Source organism: Alosa pseudoharengus, unplaced genomic scaffold, assembly GCF_046254945.1.
Source record: "Alosa pseudoharengus isolate Yale_2024_CS ecotype anadromous, Long Island Sound unplaced genomic scaffold, YU_APseudo_1.1 YU_APseudo_1.1_scf_1, whole genome shotgun sequence".
NCBI lineage: Eukaryota > Metazoa > Chordata > Actinopteri > Clupeiformes > Clupeidae > Alosa > Alosa pseudoharengus.
Window position 1 is genome coordinate 22,365,097 of NW_027468564.1, and position 22,500 is coordinate 22,387,596.

Here is a 22,500-nt window from a genome sequence, read left to right on the forward strand (position 1 = left end):
ACACCTGGTAATTTTTTCAGAATTTTTTGAGACATAAGTGCTTGGGCCCTGGTTGAACTGACGTGGAATGACCCTAGAGCTACATACCAGCCACTGTGTGTGTGTTGGTCTGTGAGTGTGTGTGCTTATATGCCCTCTTCTATGCCATCACCTACTCTAGTTAAAGGTGGGTACAACAGATCCCATCGAAGGTCCCCCCATGGTTGTCGAATGGTTCAACCCAGCACACCCATACTTAAAGGTGGGGACAAAACCACTGCAAGGGGTGTGGGGGTGTTTCTCCACACATGTGCATGGCTTGTGTCATCAAATGTATGTCATCAAACAGCAAGTGAAAGCTTCTTATCATACCCATACACCTGTTGTCATGGCAACCCCATTAATCTGCTGTCATGACTTAGAATGTAAATAATATTAAAATAACTAATAAGACTAATGTCCTAGCTCCTCTTCCTCCTCCCTTACTCCTGTCCTAGCCCCTCCTCCTTACTCCTGTCCTAGCTCCTCAAGTCAAGTCAAGTCAAGTTTATTTATATAGCGCATTTCATACACAGAGGTCATTCAATGTGCTTTACATAAACAAAACCAAACAATAATAACAAATAAAAGCATAGAAGGCCAATATAGTCAAAGAATAGTTAAAAGGTAAAGATAATAATAAAAAGAAAACATAAAACACAAGGTAAAATCATTTAAAAATAAAGAATAATTAGTAAGCAAAAACAAAGGCAAAAGTAGTAAAAAAAGTAATAAAAGACAAAGTAGAATAATTATCAAGGCAGATTCAGAATTTGTAACTCGGCACAGTTAGCAGAAAGCATCTGAGAACAGTTTGGTCTTAAGTCTAGATTTAAAACTGGCTACAGTTGGGGCCTTTTTGATGTCATCCGAAAGTTGGTTCCACAGCTGAGCCGCATAGCAGCTAAAAGCTGCTTCACCATGTTTAGTTCTAACTGTAGGTTTTACTAGCAGGTTTTTTTACCTGGGACCTGAGAGGACGAGAAGGTGTGTACTGCTGAAGCATGTCTGACAAGTATTTAGGTCCTGCTCCATTTACTGATTTATAAACAAGCAATAGTGCTTTAAAGTCAATTCTGTGACTTACTGGAAGCCAGTGCAAGGACTTAAGAATTGGAGTAATGTGGTCAGTTCTTTTAGTTTTTGTTAGAATCCTAGCTGCTGCATTTTGTATCACCTGGAGCTGTTTAATAGTCTTTTTAGGAAGGCCTGTGAACAGTCCATTGCAGTAATCAACCCTGCTGGAGATAAATGCATGAATGAGTTTTTCTAAGTCATGTTTTGACATCAGCCCTCTGAGTTTGGCAATATTTTTGAGGTGGTAAAAAGCTGATTTAGTTATCGCTTTCATGTGGCTGTTGAAATTTAGATCACTGTCAATTAATACACCAAGATTTTTAACAGTATCCTTTGCCTTCAACCCTTTTGTGTCAAGGAGAGTGGCAACCCCTAAGTCTTTCCTCCTTTTTACCAAATATAATTACTTCAGTTTTTTCTTTGTTCAGCTGAAGAACATTTTGAGACATCCAGGTGTTGATTTGTTCTATACACTGACACATAGATTCAAGAGGACCATAGTCGTTTGGTGATAGAGCTAAGTAAATTTGTGTGTCATCTGCATAGCTATGATATGAAATCAAATTATTTTGAATGATTTGTCCAAGTGGGAGCATATAGAGGTTGAATAATAGTGGCCCCAAGATCGACCCCTGGGGAACACCACAGGTCAAGGACGTTGGTGTTGAGGTACAGTTTCCGATGGCAACAAAGAAGCTCCTTTCTTGTAGATATGATTTTAGCCAGCTGATAACTATGCCTGTAAATCCAACCCAGTGTTCTAGTCTGTGTAGTAAAATATTGTGATCAACAGTGTCAAATGCTGCACTAAGGTCCAGTAGCACTAGGACTGATGTTTTACCTGAATCTGTGTTGAGGCGTATGTCATTGGAAACTTTAATGAGAGCTGTTTCAGTGCTGTGATTTGCCCGAAAACCAGACTGAAAGTAATCAAAATACCCATTTGATGTTAGGAAGGTGGTTAATTGATTAAAGACTACTTTTTCAATAATTTTGCCAATAAAAGGTAGATTGGATATGGGCCTGTAATTGTTTAGCATGGAGGCATCCAGGTTATTCTTCTTGAGAAGTGGCTTTACAACAGCTGTTTTCAGTGACTTAGGGAAAGTGCCAGACAGCAGTGATACATTTACAATTTGAAGGACATCTGCCGCTATGAGGTGAAAAACAGTTTTGAAGAAATTGGTAGGCAGAGTGTCTAAGACACATGTGGAAGAACTGAGATTCTGTACCGTTTTTTCAAGTGTTTCGTAGTCTATCAAGCTGAACTCTGACATCAAGTTTAGTTTCCCTCTGTTTGTTGCTGGAAGTTCAGGTTGTTGAATTTGTAATTGAGCAGATATGTTGAGTCTGATTTTGTCAATTTTACCTTTAAAAAAAGATGAAAACTAATTGCATTTATTAGTTGAGAGAAGTTCAGGCGCTAATTGTGAGGGGGGGTTTGTTAACTTATCAACAGTTGAAAATAGAATACGAGTGTTATTTGAACTTCTATTGATAATGTTAGAAAAGAAAGACTGTCTTGCTTTGCATATTTCAAAGTTATATGTGCGGAGCATCTCTTTATGGATTTCATAGTGGATCTGAAGTTTGTATTTACGCCATTTTCTTTCAGTCTTCCTACACTCTCTTTTTAGAAGTTTAACTGCTGGATTTTGCCTCCATGGTGCTTTCTGTTTGTCCTTAACTTTCTTGAATTGTAATGGAGCAATGTCATCCATAATGTTTGCCATTTTTGCATTAAAGTGATCAAATAAGTCTTCAGAGTCTGACAGTTGACTTGACTTTAGTGAAAGTGCTTGCTCAAAGAGAGCACTTGTCTGATCATTTATGATTCTCCTTTTTACCATCATAGCAGTGTTTTGAGTGTGTGAGGACATAGACACATCAAAGAACATGCAGAAATGATCAGATAAGGCCAGGTCTTTAACAGCTGTAGAGACATCGAGACCCTTTGTGATAACAAGGTCGAGGGTATGGCCGAGAGAGTGTGTTGGCCCCTGTACATGCTGTGTTAGGGAGAAAGTATCGATTAGTGCAATGAATTCCTTGGCATAGTTGTTTTCAGGATTATCCACATGCAAGTTTAGATCCCCTGATATAATAAGACAGTCAAACTCTATGCAAACAACTGATAGCAGTTCACCTAGCTCTTAAAGAAAAACTTTAGCTGAATGTTTTGGAGGCCTGTAAATTGTCAGTAATAAAATCTGAGGAGAATTAATGCATGCACACAGATATTCAAATGAAGTAAAGTCACCGAATGACGACTGATTGCACTGAAAAGACGTCTTGAAAATTGTATTTGCTCTGGTAGCACTCAAAAAAACTGAAATTTGGGGGAGCTGATTCGATGAGAGTAGCAGCACTGTTTGCTTGATCTAACCATGTCTCAGTTAAAAGTAAAAAAATCAAGGTTGTGTGTGCAAATTAGATCATAAATTAAGAATGATTTGTTTGAAAGAGATCTGATATTTAGGAGTGCTAGTTTTGCTGTAAGTGTTGGGGAAATATGATCCATGGGGGAAATCTGAGGTTGATGTGGTACGGGTAGGAGATTGGACTGGTTTACCCTATAAGCTCGATGCATTTGTGTTCTATGCAGGAATAGAGAATGTCATGGGCTTACTGGGTCCCGGCATGTTCTCAAAACTACTGTCAGTACCATTTATATTGCAGGGACCCTGAGAATATCATGCAATACAGTACCATTTATATTGCAGGGACCCTGAGAATATCATGCAATACAGTACCATTTATATTGCAGGGACCCTGAGAATATCATACAACACAGTACCATTTATATTGCAGGGACCCTGATAATATCATACAACACTGTCATCATATAATTGTGCCCTGCTGCTGCCATCTGTATTTTCCACTGCACATTCCATGCTCCTCCTCCCTTACTCCTGTCCTAGCCCCTCCTCCTCCTCCTTACTCCTGTCCTAGCCCCTCCTCCTCCTCCTCCCTTACTCCTGTCCTAGCCCCTCCTCCTCCTCCTCCTCCTTACTCCTGTCCTAGCCCCTCCTCCTCCTTACTCCTGTCCTAGCCCCTCCTCCTCCTCCTCCTTACTCCTGTCCTAGCCCCTCCTCCTCCTCCCTTACTCCTGTCCTAGCCCCTCCTCCTCCTTACTCCTGTCCTAGCCCCTCCTCCTCCTCCTCCTCCTTACTCCTGTCCTAGCCCCTCCTCCTCCTTCCTTACTCCTGTCCTAGCCCCTCCTCCTCCTTCCTTACTCCTGTCCTAGCCCCTCCTCCCTTAATCCTGTCCTAGCCCCTCCTCCTCCTCCTCCTCCCTTACTCCTGTCCTAGCCCCTCCTCCTCCTTACTCCTGTCCTAGCCCCTCCTCCTCCTCCCTTACTCCTGTCCTAGCCCCTCCTCCTCCTCCTCCTCCCTTACTCCTGTCCTAGCCCCTCCTCCTCCTCCTCCTCGCTTACTCCTGTCCTAGCTCCTCCTAGCCCTTCCTCCTTCTAATTACAGTTTTTCTCAATCGCTTTAATGCCATCACATTTTCAAAACAATTAACACGCAGGTCTAAACAAAAGCCCACTGGCCAAAATTGCACATTTTGCCTTCAAACAATAGATCTTGTAGTCAAATCACTGTGTGATTTCCATCAATCAATACACACTGGACAGCAAAATGCTAAATATAGTTCTATAATATTTAGGGGCACAGAGAGGGAGCTTATGAGCTTCAGCCAGTTAGCTTTGTCTAGCTTCAGCCAGTTAGCATCTCAGGACAGGGGGTCAGGGTTTAGTGTTAGCTGCAGCCAGTTAACATCTCAGAACAGGGGGTCAGGGTTTAGTGTTAGCTTCAGCCAGTTAGCATCTCAGACTAGGGGGTCAGGGTTTAGTGTTAGCTTCAGCCAGTTAGCTTCTCAGAGCAGAGTGTCACGGTTTAGAGGTCTAGCCACAGCAAGTTAGCATTAGCATCCTAGAGCAGAGGGTCTGTGTTTAGTGTTAGCTGCAGCCAGCTAGCATTAGCATCCTAGAGCAGAGGGTCTGTGTTTAGTGTTAGCTTTAGGCAATTAGCATTAGCATCCTAGAGCAGAGGGTCTGTGTTTAGTGTTAGCTTTAGGCAATTAGCATTAGCATCCTAGAGCAGAGGGTCTGTGTTTAGTGTTAGCTTTAGGCAATTAGCATTAGCATCCTAGAGCAGAGGGTCAGGGTTGAGGGGGCTCCTGATATACGTACACGCTAAGTCATGTCTGCTAACTCACGTTTACATGGCTGCTGCTGTATTTTATTTTGGGATGTGCTGTGACATGATGCATCCTGTGTGTGTGTGTTTGTGCATCCTGATGAACCCAAACTCCATATGAAGGTGTATTGCCCTGCATTGCTGTGTTATTTTTAAGTATATAGATAGATAGATACTTTATTGATCCCCAAGGGGAAAATCAATTAATTAATGTTGTATTGTGTGTGTGTGTGTATGTGTGTGTGTGTTGTAGATATTAACGCTCAGGCTCGTAAGGTGCAGCGGAATCGTGCCAAGGGGACGATGACTCTCTCCCGCTCCTCGCTCTGTCGCTCGCTGTCTGAGACCAGCCTGACCATGGGGGGCGGGGCTGGGGAGGGGGAGGAGCCAAAGCGCTATTACTCCACCCTGCCTGGGCCAATCAGGGCTCGGTCAGCACGCGACGGCACCCGTGATGTCATGAGGGGTGAGCAGAGGAAGGAAGGACGAAACGGAGGCGGGACTAGACACTCTCTCTACCAATCGCCTGATGGAGGGGGCGGGGCTAGACACTCTCTCTACCAATCGCCTCACCTCCTTCTGCTCCAAGGTTTCAACAGACAGGTGAGAAAGTAAGAGAGAGAGTGTCTGTGTGTGTGAGAGAGAGAGTGTGTCTGTGTGTGTGAGAGAGAGAGTGTGTCTGTGAGAGAAAGTTTGTGTGAGAGGAGAGAGTGTGTGTATCTGTGAGACAGGCTGTATGTCTGTGTGAGAGAGAGTGTGTGTATCTTTGAGACAGAGGGCTCTATCTTGCACTCGACACATCCCAATTAACGTGAAATTAAGCGCACATGCACAATCATTACACTCCACCCTCTCTCCTCCCTCAATCACACTCATTTTAATATGCTAACTAGAAGGACATTCGAGAGCGCAGACCTCCGCGAAGACAAAATGGCCTATCCTGCAATATCCCGCATAATAACAATGAAAACTCATCTGTGGATCCATTCATACTCAAACCTGTTCCAAAGTTTAATAATTGAAATCATCAAATTAATAAAAAAGTTTATTTCCAGCGAATGCGAGGTAGAAGTGCTTATCTGAAATAATAATAATAACTAGAAAATGCAATTCCAGGGAATTACCATTGCATGTAAATGCAAAAAAGCTGTGTATAACATTATATTACTTACAGTATGATTATTCAGATTACAGTCTTACAGTATTCTTGAAAACCACTTACTTGGTTAGATGTTAGCTTAGAGTATATGACAGTCAGTAAAAATAAATGGTCAATTCAATATTGATCAACATTCTTTGTTTTAATACAGTACTGCAGAAACAGCAGAGTGATACTCAGAACACACTAATGAACACTTAACAACCAATGCAAGCTTCAAGTCAAAAAAATCAAAGTTGTTGAAACCAATTTTAAAGTTAACCAATAATGATATGGGAGAAAACAGATGTCTACTGAATTTGCATTCTTACAGAACTTGAATAGTGATATACTGAAGAATAAAAGAGTCAGCCCTTCGGATGATCAGTTTTAGACAGAACTTAGTTAGAATCTTAATTTTCACACAGCACAGCTCAGGTCTAAAAACAGAGGTCTAACAGCATAACTCAATTCCACAGATGTTACAGCACAGGTATGATTCAAAGGTATGAATGGTTGACAAATATGATTCACAGGTATACAAGTTCCAACAATAGTTCTCAGAATGTCTCAGTGTAGATCTCAGAAACGTCTCAGTATGGTTAAATGGTATGTGCACAGATATGTTGAGATGTAGTCACACAGATGTATGGTTGACAGGTGTGCACAGACAGGCACACACACAATGTAAATGGTCATCACCACTGGTCTGGTCTGGAACCTAAAAGACAAAAGCAAGCAAGTTTAACAGCTATACCAAAACAATACAAGGAATGTCTGCAATTGTACAATTGTTCAATACAGCTTATTTATTTAAGTGAAGTTACATTACATTAGGCTGACATGTTTAACCTAACGAATACCATGGTAAACAGTTTAAGCTTTTTAAACAATTCTCTACAATTCTAGGACAATTAAAAAAGGTAGAGTACAATACAATTGTTGCACCATCAAGCTACTGGTAGTTAAATACTAGCCTATAATATTAAATTACAAACAAAGCAGAATTCTGTGTTTTATTGTTTTCAGTTTAAGGATAGTTGATAGCTAATCATATTTTTTTCAATATAAAACGTAAGCAGCTTAGAAAACTTTGTGGGCATGGGTTTGTTGTTGCTGTTGATAATCATATGAGTAATGACTGATCATTCTGATACTAGGCCTAAGTATCTTGATAACCAACTGCTATAAAAACAGCTTGCTAGGTCTGTCAGACACATTTTTTCCTGCAAATTACAATGTACAACTGGAAAGCTCGATTCACGTGCCAGGCTACACTTTAATTTATAGGCCAGAACAATGCAGAAATGAGTATAGGCCAAGCAAACTTACTATTGTAGCCTATGTAGACAACACAAACGTTATAGCGCAACTTCTGTACAATACTTCATATAGTCCATTTCCTAACAGTAGCCTATTCATGGCTTTCATAAGGTCCCTCTCCACATTATTAATCAAGCACCATGCATTCATTATCTAGGTGCTAAACCCATCAAAAAACGAACTATGATAGCACACCGTGATCGTATTTAGTTACTTAGGCTACATAAGAATCAACAGCGTAGAATGAAAACGTAGCCTGGTCTATTTACACAAACAAGCGGTGTACAACGTTTGGTAAACAAAAACAGGAGCATATGTTAGCTTTAACTAAAATGTGAACGGTAGAAGCTACAGTATAACGTTACGACCATCAACAATGAGTATTCATGCCATGCATGAAACCATGATGGGTTTCATCAGGTCTCTTCACACAGTATAATCAAGCACCAGTCTGCATTCATAATCTATTCTAGGTGCTTGATTCTACACCTGTGGAAAGTGACCTAATGTTAAATAGAACCAGAGTTTACGTTTCTAGTTAAAACGCTGCTGCCTAATGAAATGTAATGTTAGTGCTTAGCTGGGAGCCAACGTTACACTGTAAAAAGTTTAACGTAAAATTTACAGCAACTTGCTGGCAGCAAATAACCAGCAAGTTGCTGTATTTCACTCTACAGTACACCTACTGTATATGAAATCACAGTACCTATGCCTGATACTGTAAATGCAAACTACAGTAGTACTACCAGTGCTGTAATGTATACAGCATTGAATTGTCTACCGTATTTTTAATCACAGTACTTATGGATCATACTGTAACTAAGTACAGTAGTAATACCAGTGCTGTAATATTATATACAGTAATTTTGGGAAATTCATATCCTGCTTTATCTACAGCCAGGATAAATTTGGCTAGGCCTAGGTATGGTTTAGGCTACACAAACTTGCATAAATAACCATTGACAACTTGTTATCAGTTTGAAAAGCAAGTACATTTATTCACTTTTTTCCGTTTAGAAATTCTCGTGTGCTGCATCCTAACGTTAGACCAACGGTTGCAGTCAGCCTGATCCACCACCAGTAGCAGCTAGCAGAGTGAAGCAGCACCTAGCAGAAATAGAAGAAAAGATAAACAGTGTTAGATAACAATTTTCAACTGAAACTGAAGGCTACTTACAAGTGAAACTTTAGAATAATCATTTATATATATACTGTATGTTTTTTGAGTTTACTGTCAAAATGCCAGGCTGAAGATGGTGTTAGCATAACTCAGTTTCGCAAGGTATATTTAACGTTAGTCAGCTGGGTGAGCTCATTGATGATGTTTGCTTGCAGCAACTGCCATTCGCGCTGTTCGTCCGAACAACAGTTAATGATAGTCAGATGTGACTTAAAGTTAACTTATATCAATATTGCTAAAGTTCGCCTAGTAAACTCACAAAACCGTACATGATTATGAGGAGTTAACGTTACATAAGTCAGCTAAACCTCCACGTTAACGTTAACCAGCAGCACATCATCTTCAGCCTAATGTTGTGACAGTAACATACTAGGCCTAGCACTACTAGTGAATGTTTTATATAAATTATATGAATATAATAAACTGTAACTTACTGAGAACTAAGGTAGGCCCAATATAAATGAGACTGCCATAACATTAACGTAACATAAAACATTAACGTTAATGCCACCGTCACAGCAACAGCAACTATGATAGCTAGCCTAACGTTAGCTGCTACTTACTTAGTTGATCCAACAAGCATGGATGAGTTGTAAGTTAGACAGTACAACGTACATAGACTGTACACATGCCCGAATTTAATGTAGTACAATTTCACAATGAAACATTAACGTTACATAAATAAATGCTTACTTACCATTAAGGTGGAGCTGCGAACTTGTCAGAGTGCTGAACACCGTTGGTCTGACTCTGACTAAACTGTTGCTCAAAAATGATCTCCCGCCGGACAGTTCAAACGTCGTCGCGCGGTGCACGTTTCAATCACCACGTCAAAATGTCCCAGTAAACCATAAATCCATGACTTTTCAATATCTTTTCAAAATGATGATTTGGATGGAAAATCAACATAATATCAATGTCACCTTGCTATCTGGGAGCTTAACTTTGTATTTATGTGCAAAAAGAAAACAGAAAACCCCAACTGATTTTCCGCCATGTTTTTTCAAAATTTTCAAAAAGCTGACAAGTGAGGGAGGAGTCAGATTTATTACTGTGTTATGATTCGCAGCAAATTTTTATTATTGTAGTTTGACCATTTTTGACCATAATTCATAGCGAAACCACAGCAACATACTGTATTCACAAATACAGTACACATTTCCCCCAAAAACAGCAGTGATGCTGTGAAAATCACAGAATCTTGTTACAGTGTACGTTACGTTTGACTGTCGTTAGCTATCAAAACCTACAGCTAACCGGTCACTGTAAAGTCGACGACATTAACGTTGATTAACAGTGGGTTTCCTTACATAATAAATATCAACGTAATAAGGTGCTAACGTTAACTATTTCACTAACATTAACGTTAACGTTTTCTAACGTTATAACGTTAGTTTTTGTGACCCACTGTCATACATGCTAACGTTATAGCCAGAGAATGTCTAATAGGAAACATAGCGTTTGACGACATGAATGACTCAAATACCAAAAACCAAAACACTTACCTTGTCTGTAATTAGAGAAATGTGCCTCTGAAGGAGAGTTTTACGAGCAAGTAAAGTATCACGGCAGGCGGAAACGTCCAAAACGTTCAGAATATTCACACCTCCAGTGGGAGAAAGATTGTGGTGATTGCTTTCAGCTGGCAGGCAGCCTGCCGGTCACGTCATAATGCTAAAAGTTGCCGCCACAGCGGTCAATGTTAACTCTATGGAAATTTCTTGCTCTTTTATCTTAAATATCTCAAAAAGTATAAAGTTCACAAATATGAAAAATACATTCTACGATTGTCCGTTACAAGAGCTTTGTAGGAGTCTTTGAATGAGGTCAGACGGTTCAGCGGTTTCAGTCGCATTAAACGTTGAATTTGGTCGGAAGAAGAATAATTATAAGAAGAACAGCGATAATAGACCATTGCATTTACATGCAATGCAATAAGCTTTATTTGTATAGCACCTTTCATACACAGAATGCAGCTCAAAGTGCTTTACATTTGGAGCATGTAACACAATAATAGAGTCAGTCATTATCAATCACTTTCACTTTTCTTCATTGCTGTGGCCGTTTATGATCCAATCAGCAACATATCAGAAATATAGAAAATAACATGTCATAAGACTGGCAGCCTTAACCCTTTACCCCCCACAAGCACGCCATATGGCAACTGTGGCAAGGAAAAACTCCCATATTCCAGGAAGAAACCTTGAGCAGAACCTGACTTAATAGGGGGAACCCATCTGCTTCTGGCTGGCTGCGTCCTCCAATGGCAGCAGATGTAGAATAATCTGAAAAAGTAGTCTACAGGATAAGATGAGTTAACTAAAAGCTTTCCTGTACAGGTATGTTTTCAGATCTTTTTTAAAAATATTTACTGAACTTGCATGAACATGAACATGCTTGATGTACAGAGGCAGGGTGTTCCATAGTTTTGGGGCATAATGGATAAAAGCAGCTTCTCCACTTTGCTTGTGGAGCACTTTGGGTACAATTAAAAGATTAGAATTGGATGATCTAAGTTTCCTTTGTGGTTGATAAGATATTAGAAGCTCAGAGATATATGAAGGTGCTATGCCATTCAGAGCTTTGTAAGTAATTAACATAACCTTAAAATCAATTCTATAGGAAACAGGGAGCCAGTGAAGTTCAGCCAATACAGGGGTGATGTGTTCTCTCTTCTTGGTCTTAGTTAAAAGTCTAGCCGCAGAGTTCTGTATGAGTGCCAATTTCTTTAGATGTTTTTTGGGAAGACCAGTGAAAAGTGCATTGCAGTAGTCTAACCTGCTAGTGATAAAGGCATGAATTAGTTTTTCTGCATCTTGTTGAGTTAAAAAGGGCCGCACTTTGGCAATGTTTCTCAAGTGGAAATAGGCTGTCTGAGTAACTTTACTGATATGGGGCTTAAAACTTAACGCTGCATCTAAGATGACACCGAGGCTTGTTACTTTTGGTTTGACCTGGTGCGCCAAGTTCCCCAGATTACTAAGAACAATGTCTCGCTTTGGTTTTGGTCCAACCAAAAGTACCTCTGTTTTGTCATCATTTAGTTTCAAAAGATTTTTGCTCATCCACTGATTAATGGAGGTTAGGCATGCACTGAGGAAGCAAAGGCCATCTGGGTTAGTTGGCTCTACAGAAATATATAATTGGGTATCATCTGCGTAGCTGTGGAAGTTTACATTATGCTGACTTATGATGTTTCCCAACGGAAGCATATATAGGGAAAATAGCAGGGGACCAAGGCAGCTCCCCTGGGCCACACCAAAAGGCAAGTCATGTTTTTCAGACACATAATCTCCTAGACTGATATAGAAATCTCTGACAGTAATGTAGGTTTGAAACCAGTTTAGAGCATTATCAGAGAGACCCACCCACTTCGCAAGGCGGTGAATTAGGATGTTATGATCAATGGTGTCAAATGCCACACTCAAATCCAGAAGAATAAGGATTGAGACTTTGTTTGAGGCAGTAGCCAGTCTAAGATCATTGACTATTTTTACTAGAGCCGTTTCTGTGCTGTGATTTGATCTAAAACCTGAATGGAATTTTTCAAGCATACTGTTTTCGTTGAGGAAGGTATTTAACTGATTACAAACGACTTTTTCAAGTACTTTGCTCAGGAACGGTAGGTTTGATATAGGCATGTAGTTGCTCAGATTAGTATGGTCAAGATTCGACTTTTTAAGTAAAGGTTTCACAACAGCGGTTTTAAAAGCAGTTGGAAATATACCTGTTTCTAATGAGGTATTTATTACCTTGAGAATAAAGGGAGCTAAGCTATCATATACATTTTTGAGGAATCTAGTAGGGATTGGATCCAAAACACATGTTGAGGAGCCGGTTTGAGTTATAATTTTACTATGCTCAGATTGAGTAATAGTGCTAAAGAACCTTCATTTTGGGGGGCTGTTTTTGGGTGTACTATCGAACATATTACTTGTGTTACCAATAGCCTCCCTTATAGAAATGACTTTGTTTTTGAAGAAGTCTGCAAATTCTTCGCATCTTAGAGAGGATGCCTGACTGAGTGTATCAAAAGGTGTTTGATGCAATAGCCTATCAATGGTGGAGAACAACACCCTAGAGTTTCCACTGTTTTCAGCAATTACCTTAGAGAAGTGGTTCCTTCTTTCATTCCGAATAGCTCTAGAATGGCACGGTGAACCTGTAACTTAGTTTTTCTCCATGTTCTCTCAGCTCATCTTTTTAGATCATGGATATTTTCGTTCATCCAAGGTGTCAGTTTGCTACAGGGCCTTTTTTTAGTCTTTAAGGGTGCCACTCTGTCAAGCAGAGCGCCTAGTTCACGATTGAGAGCCTCTACCATTTGATCAATGGGATGATGTAAAATATCTAAATTTATGGAGTCTATAAGAGCTATGAACTGCTGTTCTGCTCTAATGTCCAAGAGTCGCGATTTGATTGCAATTTCGGGATGCATTTTTTAAGTATGTAGTACTATATTAAAAGATACACAATAATGATCAGACATATTTATATCATTTACTGATAAGTCTGTGACTTCTATCCCTCTAGAAATGACTAGATCGAGGGTGTTGCCAAGGTTGTGGGTGGGCCCTGTAACATGCTGCTTTAGCTCTAAACTGTCCAAAACATTAAGGAACTTACTGGCTTTAGCATCAGTTGTCTTATTGACATGAATATTAAAGTCGCCATTTACAATTATCCGATCATAGCTAGTGATGATGAGCGACATAAGTTCAGAAAACTGGTCGAGAAAGCCAGTCCATAGTTTAGGAGGGCGGTATAAGGTTAATAGAAGTACAGCTGGGTCAGCCTTCAGAGTGAGGGCAATATACTCAAAGGAAGCGAATTCGCCAAAGTTGACTCTAGTGCAGCTATATTTGTTTGAGAGAATGGAGGCAATTCCACCACCTCGTTTGCCCTGTCTAATTGAGTGGAAGAAATTATAATTTGGGGGACAGGTTTCAACAAGAACAGCTTCGCTGTCTGAAGTCAGCCAGATTTCAACAAGAAACAGAAAATCCAAATTTTTTTCACTGATAAAATCAGTGATTGCAAAGGTTAGCAAATAGCAAGAATCACGTCTTTATCATCTGTAATTAATAACAAAAAACAGCAGTGGCAGAGCATGGGACTGGCTATAGGCTATAGAAGACCGTGGCAGTGGCTATAGGCTATAGAGGACCGTGGCAGTGGCTATAGGCTATAGAAGACCGTGGCAGTGGCTATAGGCTATAGAGGACCGTGGCAGTGGCTATAGGCTATAGAAGACCGTGGCAGTGGCTATAGGCTATAGAAGACCGTGGCAGTGGCTATAGGCTATAGGCTATAGAAGACCGTGGCTATAGGCTATAGGCTATAGAAGACCGTGGCAGTGGCTATAGGCTATAGGCTATAGAAGACCGTGGCAGTGGCTATAGGCTATAGAAGACCGTGGCAGTGGCTATAGGCTATAGGCTATAGAAGACCGTGGCTATAGGCTATAGGCTATAGAAGACCGTGGCAGTGGCTATAGGCTATAGGCTATAGAAGACCGTGGCAGTGGCTATAGGCTATAGAAGACCGTGGCAGTGGCTATAGGCTATAGGCTATAGAAGACCGTGGCTATAGGCTATAGGCTATAGAAGACCGTGGCAGTGGCTATAGGCTATAGGCTATAGAAGACCGTGGCTATAGGCTATAGGCTATAGAAGACCGTGGCAGTGGCTATAGGCTATAGGCTATAGAAGACCGTGGCTATAGGCTATAGAAGACCGTGGCAGTGGCTATAGGCTATAGGCTATAGAAGACCGTGGCAGTGGCTATAGGCTATAGAAGACCGTGGCAGTGGCTATAGGCTATAGGCTATAGAAGACCGTGGCAGTGGCTATAGGCTATAGGCTATAGAAGACCGTGGCTATAGGCTATAGGCTATAGAAGACCGTGGCAGTGGCTATAGGCTATAGGCTATAGAAGACCGTGGCAGTGGCTATAGGCTATAGAAGACCGTGGCAGTGGCTATAGGCTATAGGCTATAGAAGACCGTGGCTATAGGCTATAGGCTATAGAAGACCGTGGCAGTGGCTATAGGCTATAGGCTATAGAAGACCGTGGCAGTGGCTATAGGCTATAGAAGACCGTGGCAGTGGCTATAGGCTATAGGCTATAGAAGACCGTGGCAGTGGCTATAGGCTATAGAGGACCGTGGCAGTGGCTATAGGCTATAGAAGACCGTGGCAGTGGCTATAGGCTATAGAAGACTGTGGCAGTGGCTATAGGCTATAGGCTATAGAAGACCGTGGCAGTGGCTATAGGCTATAGAAGACCGTGGCTATAGGCTATAGGCTATAGGCTATAGAAGACCGTGGCAGTGGCTATAGGCTATAGAGGACCGTGGCAGTGGCTATAGGCTATAGGCTATAGAAGACCGTGGCAGTGGCTATAGGCTATAGAAGACCGTGGCAGTGGCTATAGGCTATAGGCTATAGAAGACCGTGGCAGTGGCTATAGGCTATAGGCTATAGAAGACCGTGGCAGTGGCTATAGGCTATAGGCTATAGAAGACCGTGGCTATAGGCTATAGAAGACCGTGGCAGTGGCTATAGGCTATAGAGGACCGTGGCAGTGGCTATAGGCTATAGGCTATAGAAGACCGTGGCAGTGGCTATAGGCTATAGAGGACCGTGGCAGTGGCTATAGGCTATAGGCTATAGAAGACTGTGGCAGTGGCTATAGGCTATAGGCTATAGAAGACCGTGGCAGTGGCTATAGGCTATAGAGGACCGTGGCATTGGCTATAGGCTATAGGCTATAGAAGACCGTGGCAGTGGCTATAGGCTATAGAGGACCGTGGCAGTGGCTATAGGCTATAGGCTATAGAAGACTGTGGCAGTGGTTATAGGCTATAGGCTATAGAAGACCGTGGCAGTGGCTATAGGCTATAGAGGACCGTGGCAGCGGCTATAGCCTTTCTCTGTGGGCGGAGAAAGGCGGAGAAAGGCAGAGAAAGGCGCAGTTTACACTAGTTGCATTTATGGGCGGAGAAAGGCAGAGAAAGGCACAGTTTACACTAGTTGCGTTTATGGGCGGAGAAAGGCAGGGTTAACCCTAGGCAGGATTGAACGATTGATAAGTTTACACTAGTTTGATAAATACGACGGAAACGTGGGTCTGACAGCGTTCTCTATCTGCGGTTTGTCCATGACGCTGATAATGCTACGTTCTCAATCTGCGGTTTGTCCATGACGCTGATAATGCTACGTTCTCTATCTGCGGTTTGTCCATGACGCTGATAATGCTACGTTCTCTATCTGCGGTTTGTCCATAACGCTGATAATGCTACGTTCGCAAATGTACGTACATCTGGCCCTGAGTGTCTGTGAGAGAGAGTGTGTGTGAGGAGAGAAAGTGTGTATCTGTGAGACAGAGAGGAGAGAGTGTGAGAGGAGAGAGAGTGTGAGAGGAGAGAGAGAGAGAGTGTGAGAGGAGAGAGTGAGAGGAGAGAGAGTGTGAGAGGAGAGAGTGAGAGGAGAGAGAGTGTGAGAGGCAAGAGAGTGTGAGAGGAGAGAGAGTGAGAGTGTGAAAGGAGAGAGTGTGTGAGAGGAGAGTGTGAGAGAGAGAGAGAGTGTGAAAGGAGAGAGAGTGAGAGAGGAGAGAGTGTGAGAGGAGAGAGAGAGAGAGTGTGTGAGAGGAGAGAGTGAGAGGAGAGAGAGTGTGAAAGGAGAGAGAGTGAGAGAGAAGAGAGTGTGTCTTGTGTATCTGTTGAACAGAGTAGCACACGGTTTTTAATGTGTGTGTGTGCGTGCGTGTGCGTGCGTGTTTGTGTGTGTGTGTGTGTGTGTGTATGTGTGTATGTGTGTGTGTGTGTGTGTGCATGTGTGCGTGTGTGTGTACGGGTGTGTGTGTATGTGTGTGTGTGTGTGTGTGTGTGTATGTAGGACTGTCTTGTGTATCTGTTGAACAGGGAGCAACACCCGGTTTTTAATATGTGTGTGTGTGTGTGCGCGTGTGTGTACGTGTGTGTGTGTGTGTGTGTGTGTGTGTGTGTATGTGTGTATGTGTGTGTGTGTGTGTGTGCATGTGTGCGTGTGTGTGTACGGGTGTGTGTGTATGTGTGTGTGTGTGTGTGTGTGTGTATGTAGGACTGTCTTGTGTATCTGTTGAACAGGGAGCAACACACGGTTTTTAATGTGTGTGTGTGTGTGTGTGTGTGTGTGTGTGTGTGTGTGTGTGTGTGTAGGACTGTCTTGTGTATCTGTTGAACAGAGAGCAACACACGGTCGGCATGGAGACGGCCTCTGTGCGTCCGAGCATCTGTCTGTCCTCTCCGGACATCCTGCCTCTCCACTGCCTCCTCCGTCGCCATGGTAACCAGCGGCTGCTGGTGGAGCCCGTCGCCCACGGCAACGTGCAGGTGAACTTCTCGCGTGTGGAGCGGCCCACGGCGCTTCGCCATGGCGACCTGATCTCCTTCGGGGCCCACTACGTCTTCCTGTACAAGGAGCCCCTGGGGGCGGGGCCTCTGCCCACACACACGTTGGCACGGTTACGGCTGCTGGGGTCAGGGGTCACGGAGGAGGGCGGAGTCTGCCGCATGTGTGGCTCCGCCTTCAGAGAACGTCCACCCTCCAGGAAGGGCGTGGCCAAAACACACACCACGCCGACACACACACACACACACACACACACACGGCCGCCACGCAGGCCCCTACAGCTGGAGTTTGAGCCCGCCCACGAGGACGCTCTGCTGCAGCGAATCACGACGCTTGTGGAGCCCAGCGGAGACGAGCACAAGCTAAGCCCCGCCTTCCTGCTCTGTCTCTGCATTCAGCACTCGGCCAATCAGCTCAGCCCTGGCAGCTACGCAGCCAATCAGTTTAGCCCTGGCAGCTACGCCACCCTGATGCTGAAGATCGCCCGCCGCATACAGACCATCGCCTGGGTCAGTACCAGTAGGGGATGTGTGTGTGTGAGAGAGTGAGAGTGTTTCTGTTCTGCCTGTTTCGTTAGGGGATGTGTGTGTGTGTGTGTGTGTGTGCGTGTGTGTGTGTCTGTGTCTGTGTGTGTTTGTGTGATGCTTTTGTCTTTATGGCATGTGTTTCGTTTCACAGGAGAAGACGAAAGAACTCGCACAGAAGCAAGCTCAACAGTAATTATTTACATACAAACACACACACACACACACACACACATGTTTATATGAGGCAAACACACACACACATACATGTGTGTGTGTGTGTGTGTGGTACAGTATGTATGTGTGTCTGTGTGGTATGTATGTGTGTGTGTGTGTGTGTGTGTGGTATGTATGTATGTGTGTGTGATATGTGTGTGTGTGTGGTATGTATGTGTGTGTGTGTGTGTCAGAGTTTCCGCTAGAAAAAAATGGTGCCGGTCAAAGTGACCGGCAGAGGTTGTGTTTTCCGGACATTTTGATGATATGCCGGTCAAATATCCTATTATCCCTTCTTAATTAGTCAAATTGAGGAAAACTGGAGACAGGCTATGTAGCTTAAAGAATCACATAATCAGGCTGTATAGAATGCAACATGTTCATTAGCCTAACTTAAACATGCCTAACAAGATCTAGCCAGTATCTTTTCATGGACAGCAAGAGTCCGCTTCGTTCGTTGTTTTAAAAAGGCTACGTTGTTTGTTGCTGCTACCCACGTTATCTCCAGTGGTGACTGTTTAACCCTTAGAACCCGATTGACGCAAAGTGCGTCAAAAAACACACCCTTTCTTCTCTGTTACATTGCTCCGCGACTGTTCATCGCAACGAGATAAAACCTTTATTGCATGACAGAGAAGAAGTGGGGCTTTCCAAAGAGACTACGCACTTGTCTGTATGATCAAGTATAAAAATTAAAAAAAATCATGAAATTAAATCAAATTGCATCATATTTACAGTCTATACTTCTCTGCGTTCACCTGCTGCACCCAATACGCTCGTTTGCATTACTCGCGAACCCGTGATCGCACAGATATGGCAAGCATATCAGATGAAAGAGGGGACACAGGGCTATCCATTGGTACCATGGATATCGATCTTTCTGGCTTGTAAAAACAGACGAAGTGACTGCAAAATATCAACGTCATGTACACAAACCAAGCTGCACATCCTTTACTCTCGGAGTAATTACTCGCGGACCCGTGATCAGATATATATGCCACGTATGTTAGATGAAAGAGGAGACACAGAGCTATCATTTGATACCAAATACAGCCTTCTGGGTTAAAAACAGACGAAGTGACAGCAAAATAATAACTTCATATAGCTGGACTTACCCCACGTTTTTGTCTGTTTTTGTGGCAAAGCATGTTTATAATCCAATGCTATCGTGTGTTTCTCTATGGTAAAACATGTTCATAATCCGGTTTTGAGATCCTAGCAAATTCCTGCATGGCATCCAATTCAAGGCTCACATTGCATCCCAATTTGTTCAACAAAGAAACACCTTTTTTGCCTTTACTTTGTTCATGGCAATGCAGTAAAAAGTTGAGAATCATCATGTGTGCATACACCATAGTCACACATGCTAACAGGCAAACTTGGGTCAAGTCAGGTCAGATCAGTTCGTGTCACAGATATGGAGCGCAGAATGGTCATTTTTCATTGCTAAATAAAAAATGGTATTTATTTCCGTAAATCACACACCACATATTTCTGTAAATTGCTCAGCCCCAGAGTATCCCTCCAACATGGCAATTATATTGCCCGTTTCAGGACAGTCTGCCCTACACATACATGAAATGCATGTAGAGCTATGAGCTTGCTGTGGTGAGATACAGGTCAAAATATAAGAATTTTTATAATATGATTTTTATATTTTAATTCTTTAAAAATCTAAATAAAATCAATGCTAGTACTAATACATGAAATGATGGCAGATCTGGATAGCCTAGACTCTGCTGAAAAAAACAATATATAATATGTGTGTGTGGCACTTACAATGACCAGAATAAATCCTTATGAATAAAGGTAGTGAAAATGCCCTAAAAACAGCTTAGGGTTCTAAGGGTTAACTTACACAGATGCGCACACACAAGAATGAGCGCTCACACCACTACCCCCTAATGCTATGCCTCTTTATTTGATAACAATAAATTAAGAAATGTTTCCAATTCTGGGAAATGTTTAGTTTTTTTTTCTTTCGGCCGCGGTTCAATGATACTGTTTAATTGTGCCAGAAATTATCCGCGGACCAGTAGGCCTAATCGCCTCGTCGAGGAGGCCCTAACCCTGCAGATCATAGACAGAGAACGCATAGGCCTAGCTTTGGGTAAAGAACACTTTGCATGTCCAGTGTACACGGAGAATTACAGTGTCTTGGAGCGGCCGCACCCCCCGCAACTCCACTTCCAATGTCACTGATTCCGACAGATACGCCCGACACTTCTGCTTTTTATCTGGTGGTGGTGGAGTTGACCGGACATCTGAGGCTTCAGACATTACCAATTTATCATCATCCATCGCGTCTGGCCTCTGAAAAAACTTTTAAGGCTAGTCTGCCTGGGCCTGGCCATGTTTGAACCGCCTCACTCATTTGTTCGTTGTTTAACATGGACGTTTTAAGCCGCGTGCGCTTCCTATTTGAAATGCAGCATAGGCTATGCGTGTTGTTTAATAGCTTACTTTTCGAGCCTGTTCATTTAAAAACATAGCCAGAGGACGTATAATATAGGCTTACATATTAAGGCTTATTCTCAAATTCCGATTGCGTTAGGGGATGGGATTATTAGCCAATTTCAATCGGACAATTTGACCGGAGAGATTGAATTTTGTCGGACATTTCATTTTTTTTTCGGCCAATGTCCGGTAATTACCGGACAACGGAAACCCTGGTGTGTGTGTGTGTGTGTGTGTGTGGGGTATGTGTGTGTGTGAGTGTGTGTGTATGTATGTGTGTATGTGAGTGTGTGTGTGTATGTATGTGTGTATATATGTATGTATGTGTGTATATATGTGTGTGTATGTGTGTGTATATATGTGTGTGTGTGTGTGTGTGTTTAGTCAGGGCCCTGCCTCTCTCTCACTGCTGAGTATCTCAGATCTGAGTCCTGTGTGTGTGTGTGTGTGTGTGTGTGTGTGTGTGTGTGTTTAGTCAGGACCCTGCCTCTCTCTCCCTGCTGAGTATCTCAGATCTGAGTCCTGATCTGCAGTCCATCTTCTTCTGGATGTCCAACTCCATCGAGCTGCTCTACTTCATCCAGCAGAAATCCCCCAAATACACACAGTGTATCGAGCAGCTAGACACAGGTACACACACTCACACACACACACACATATACACACACATATACACACACACTCACACACACACACATATACACACACACTCACACACATATACACACACACTCACACACACACACACATATACACACACATATACACATTCACTCACACACACACACATATACACACACACACACACACACACATATACACATATACACACACATATACACACACACTCACACACACACACATACCACACATACACACACACACTCACATACCACATACACACACAAACACACACTCTCTCTCACACACATATACACACACACGCACACACACACACATATACACATATACACACACATATACACACACACTCACACACACACATATACACACACACACTCACACACACACATACCACACATACACACACACACTCACATACCACATACACACACAAACACACACTCTCTCTCACACACATACCACACGCACACATACACGCATACACACACACGCACACACACACACTCATATTCACACCATACACACCTGTCCTCCCTCTCCCATCCTCCCCCTCTCCCTTTATCTCCCTCTCTATTCCTCTATCTCTTTTCCTCTCTTTCTCACTCTCTTCCTCTCTGTCTCCCTCCTGTCCTCCTTCTCCCATCCTCCCCCTCTCCCTTTCTCTTCCTCTCTATTCCTCTCTCCCTCTCTCTTCCTCTATCTCTTTTCCTCTCTTTCTCACTCTCTTCCTCTCTGTCTCCCTCCTGTCCTCCTTCTCCCATCCTCCCCCTCTCCCTTTATCTTCCTCTCTATTCCTCTCTCCCTCTCTCTTCCTCTATCTCTTTTCCTCTCTTTCTCACTCTCTTCCTCTCTGTCTCCCTCCTGTCCTCCCTCTCCCATCCTCCCCCTCTCCCTTTCTCTTCCTCTCTATTCCTCTCTGTCTCTCTCTTGTCCTCCCTCTCTTTTCCCTTCTATCTCCTCCCCTCTCTTTTCCTCTCTGTCTCTGTTCACAGGTTCCAAGGAATCCCTTCTTTCTGCCTCCATCTCAGTCAGTGAGGAAGCCATGAGTGTCCTCGAGGAAGTCATCATGTACACCTTCCAGCAGTGTGTTTACTACATCACCAAGGTAACAGACACACCTTCCAGCAGTGTGTTTACTACATCACCAAGGTAACACATATATTGGGGTTATCCTTAGGTTACTTCTGCTAGGGCTGGGCAATATGGTTGAAAACTGTATCACAATAAAAAGTGTCTCATATCAGTCGATATAGATAATTATTATAATTTGTTTTTACCTCTTTGCAATAAGGACCTGGGCCAGTTGCACCAAATTATTGTTTAGCCT

The 22,500-nt window shown here is 42.7% G+C and overlaps 1 protein-coding gene across 1 annotated transcript in view; it reads left to right on the forward strand.

Moving 5' to 3' along the window:
• radil (Ras association and DIL domains) overlaps nt 1–22,500 on the forward strand; it is a 55,490-nt gene that overhangs the window by 4,514 nt on the left and 28,476 nt on the right. Inside the window, exons 3-7 of the mRNA XM_076279116.1 lie at nt 5,551–5,900; nt 17,139–17,840; nt 18,010–18,047; nt 21,004–21,158; nt 22,166–22,278. Of these exons, the coding sequence (XP_076135231.1) occupies nt 5,551–5,900; nt 17,139–17,840; nt 18,010–18,047; nt 21,004–21,158; nt 22,166–22,278 (1,358 nt within the window). The remainder of the gene's footprint in view (nt 1–5,550; nt 5,901–17,138; nt 17,841–18,009; nt 18,048–21,003; nt 21,159–22,165; nt 22,279–22,500) is intronic.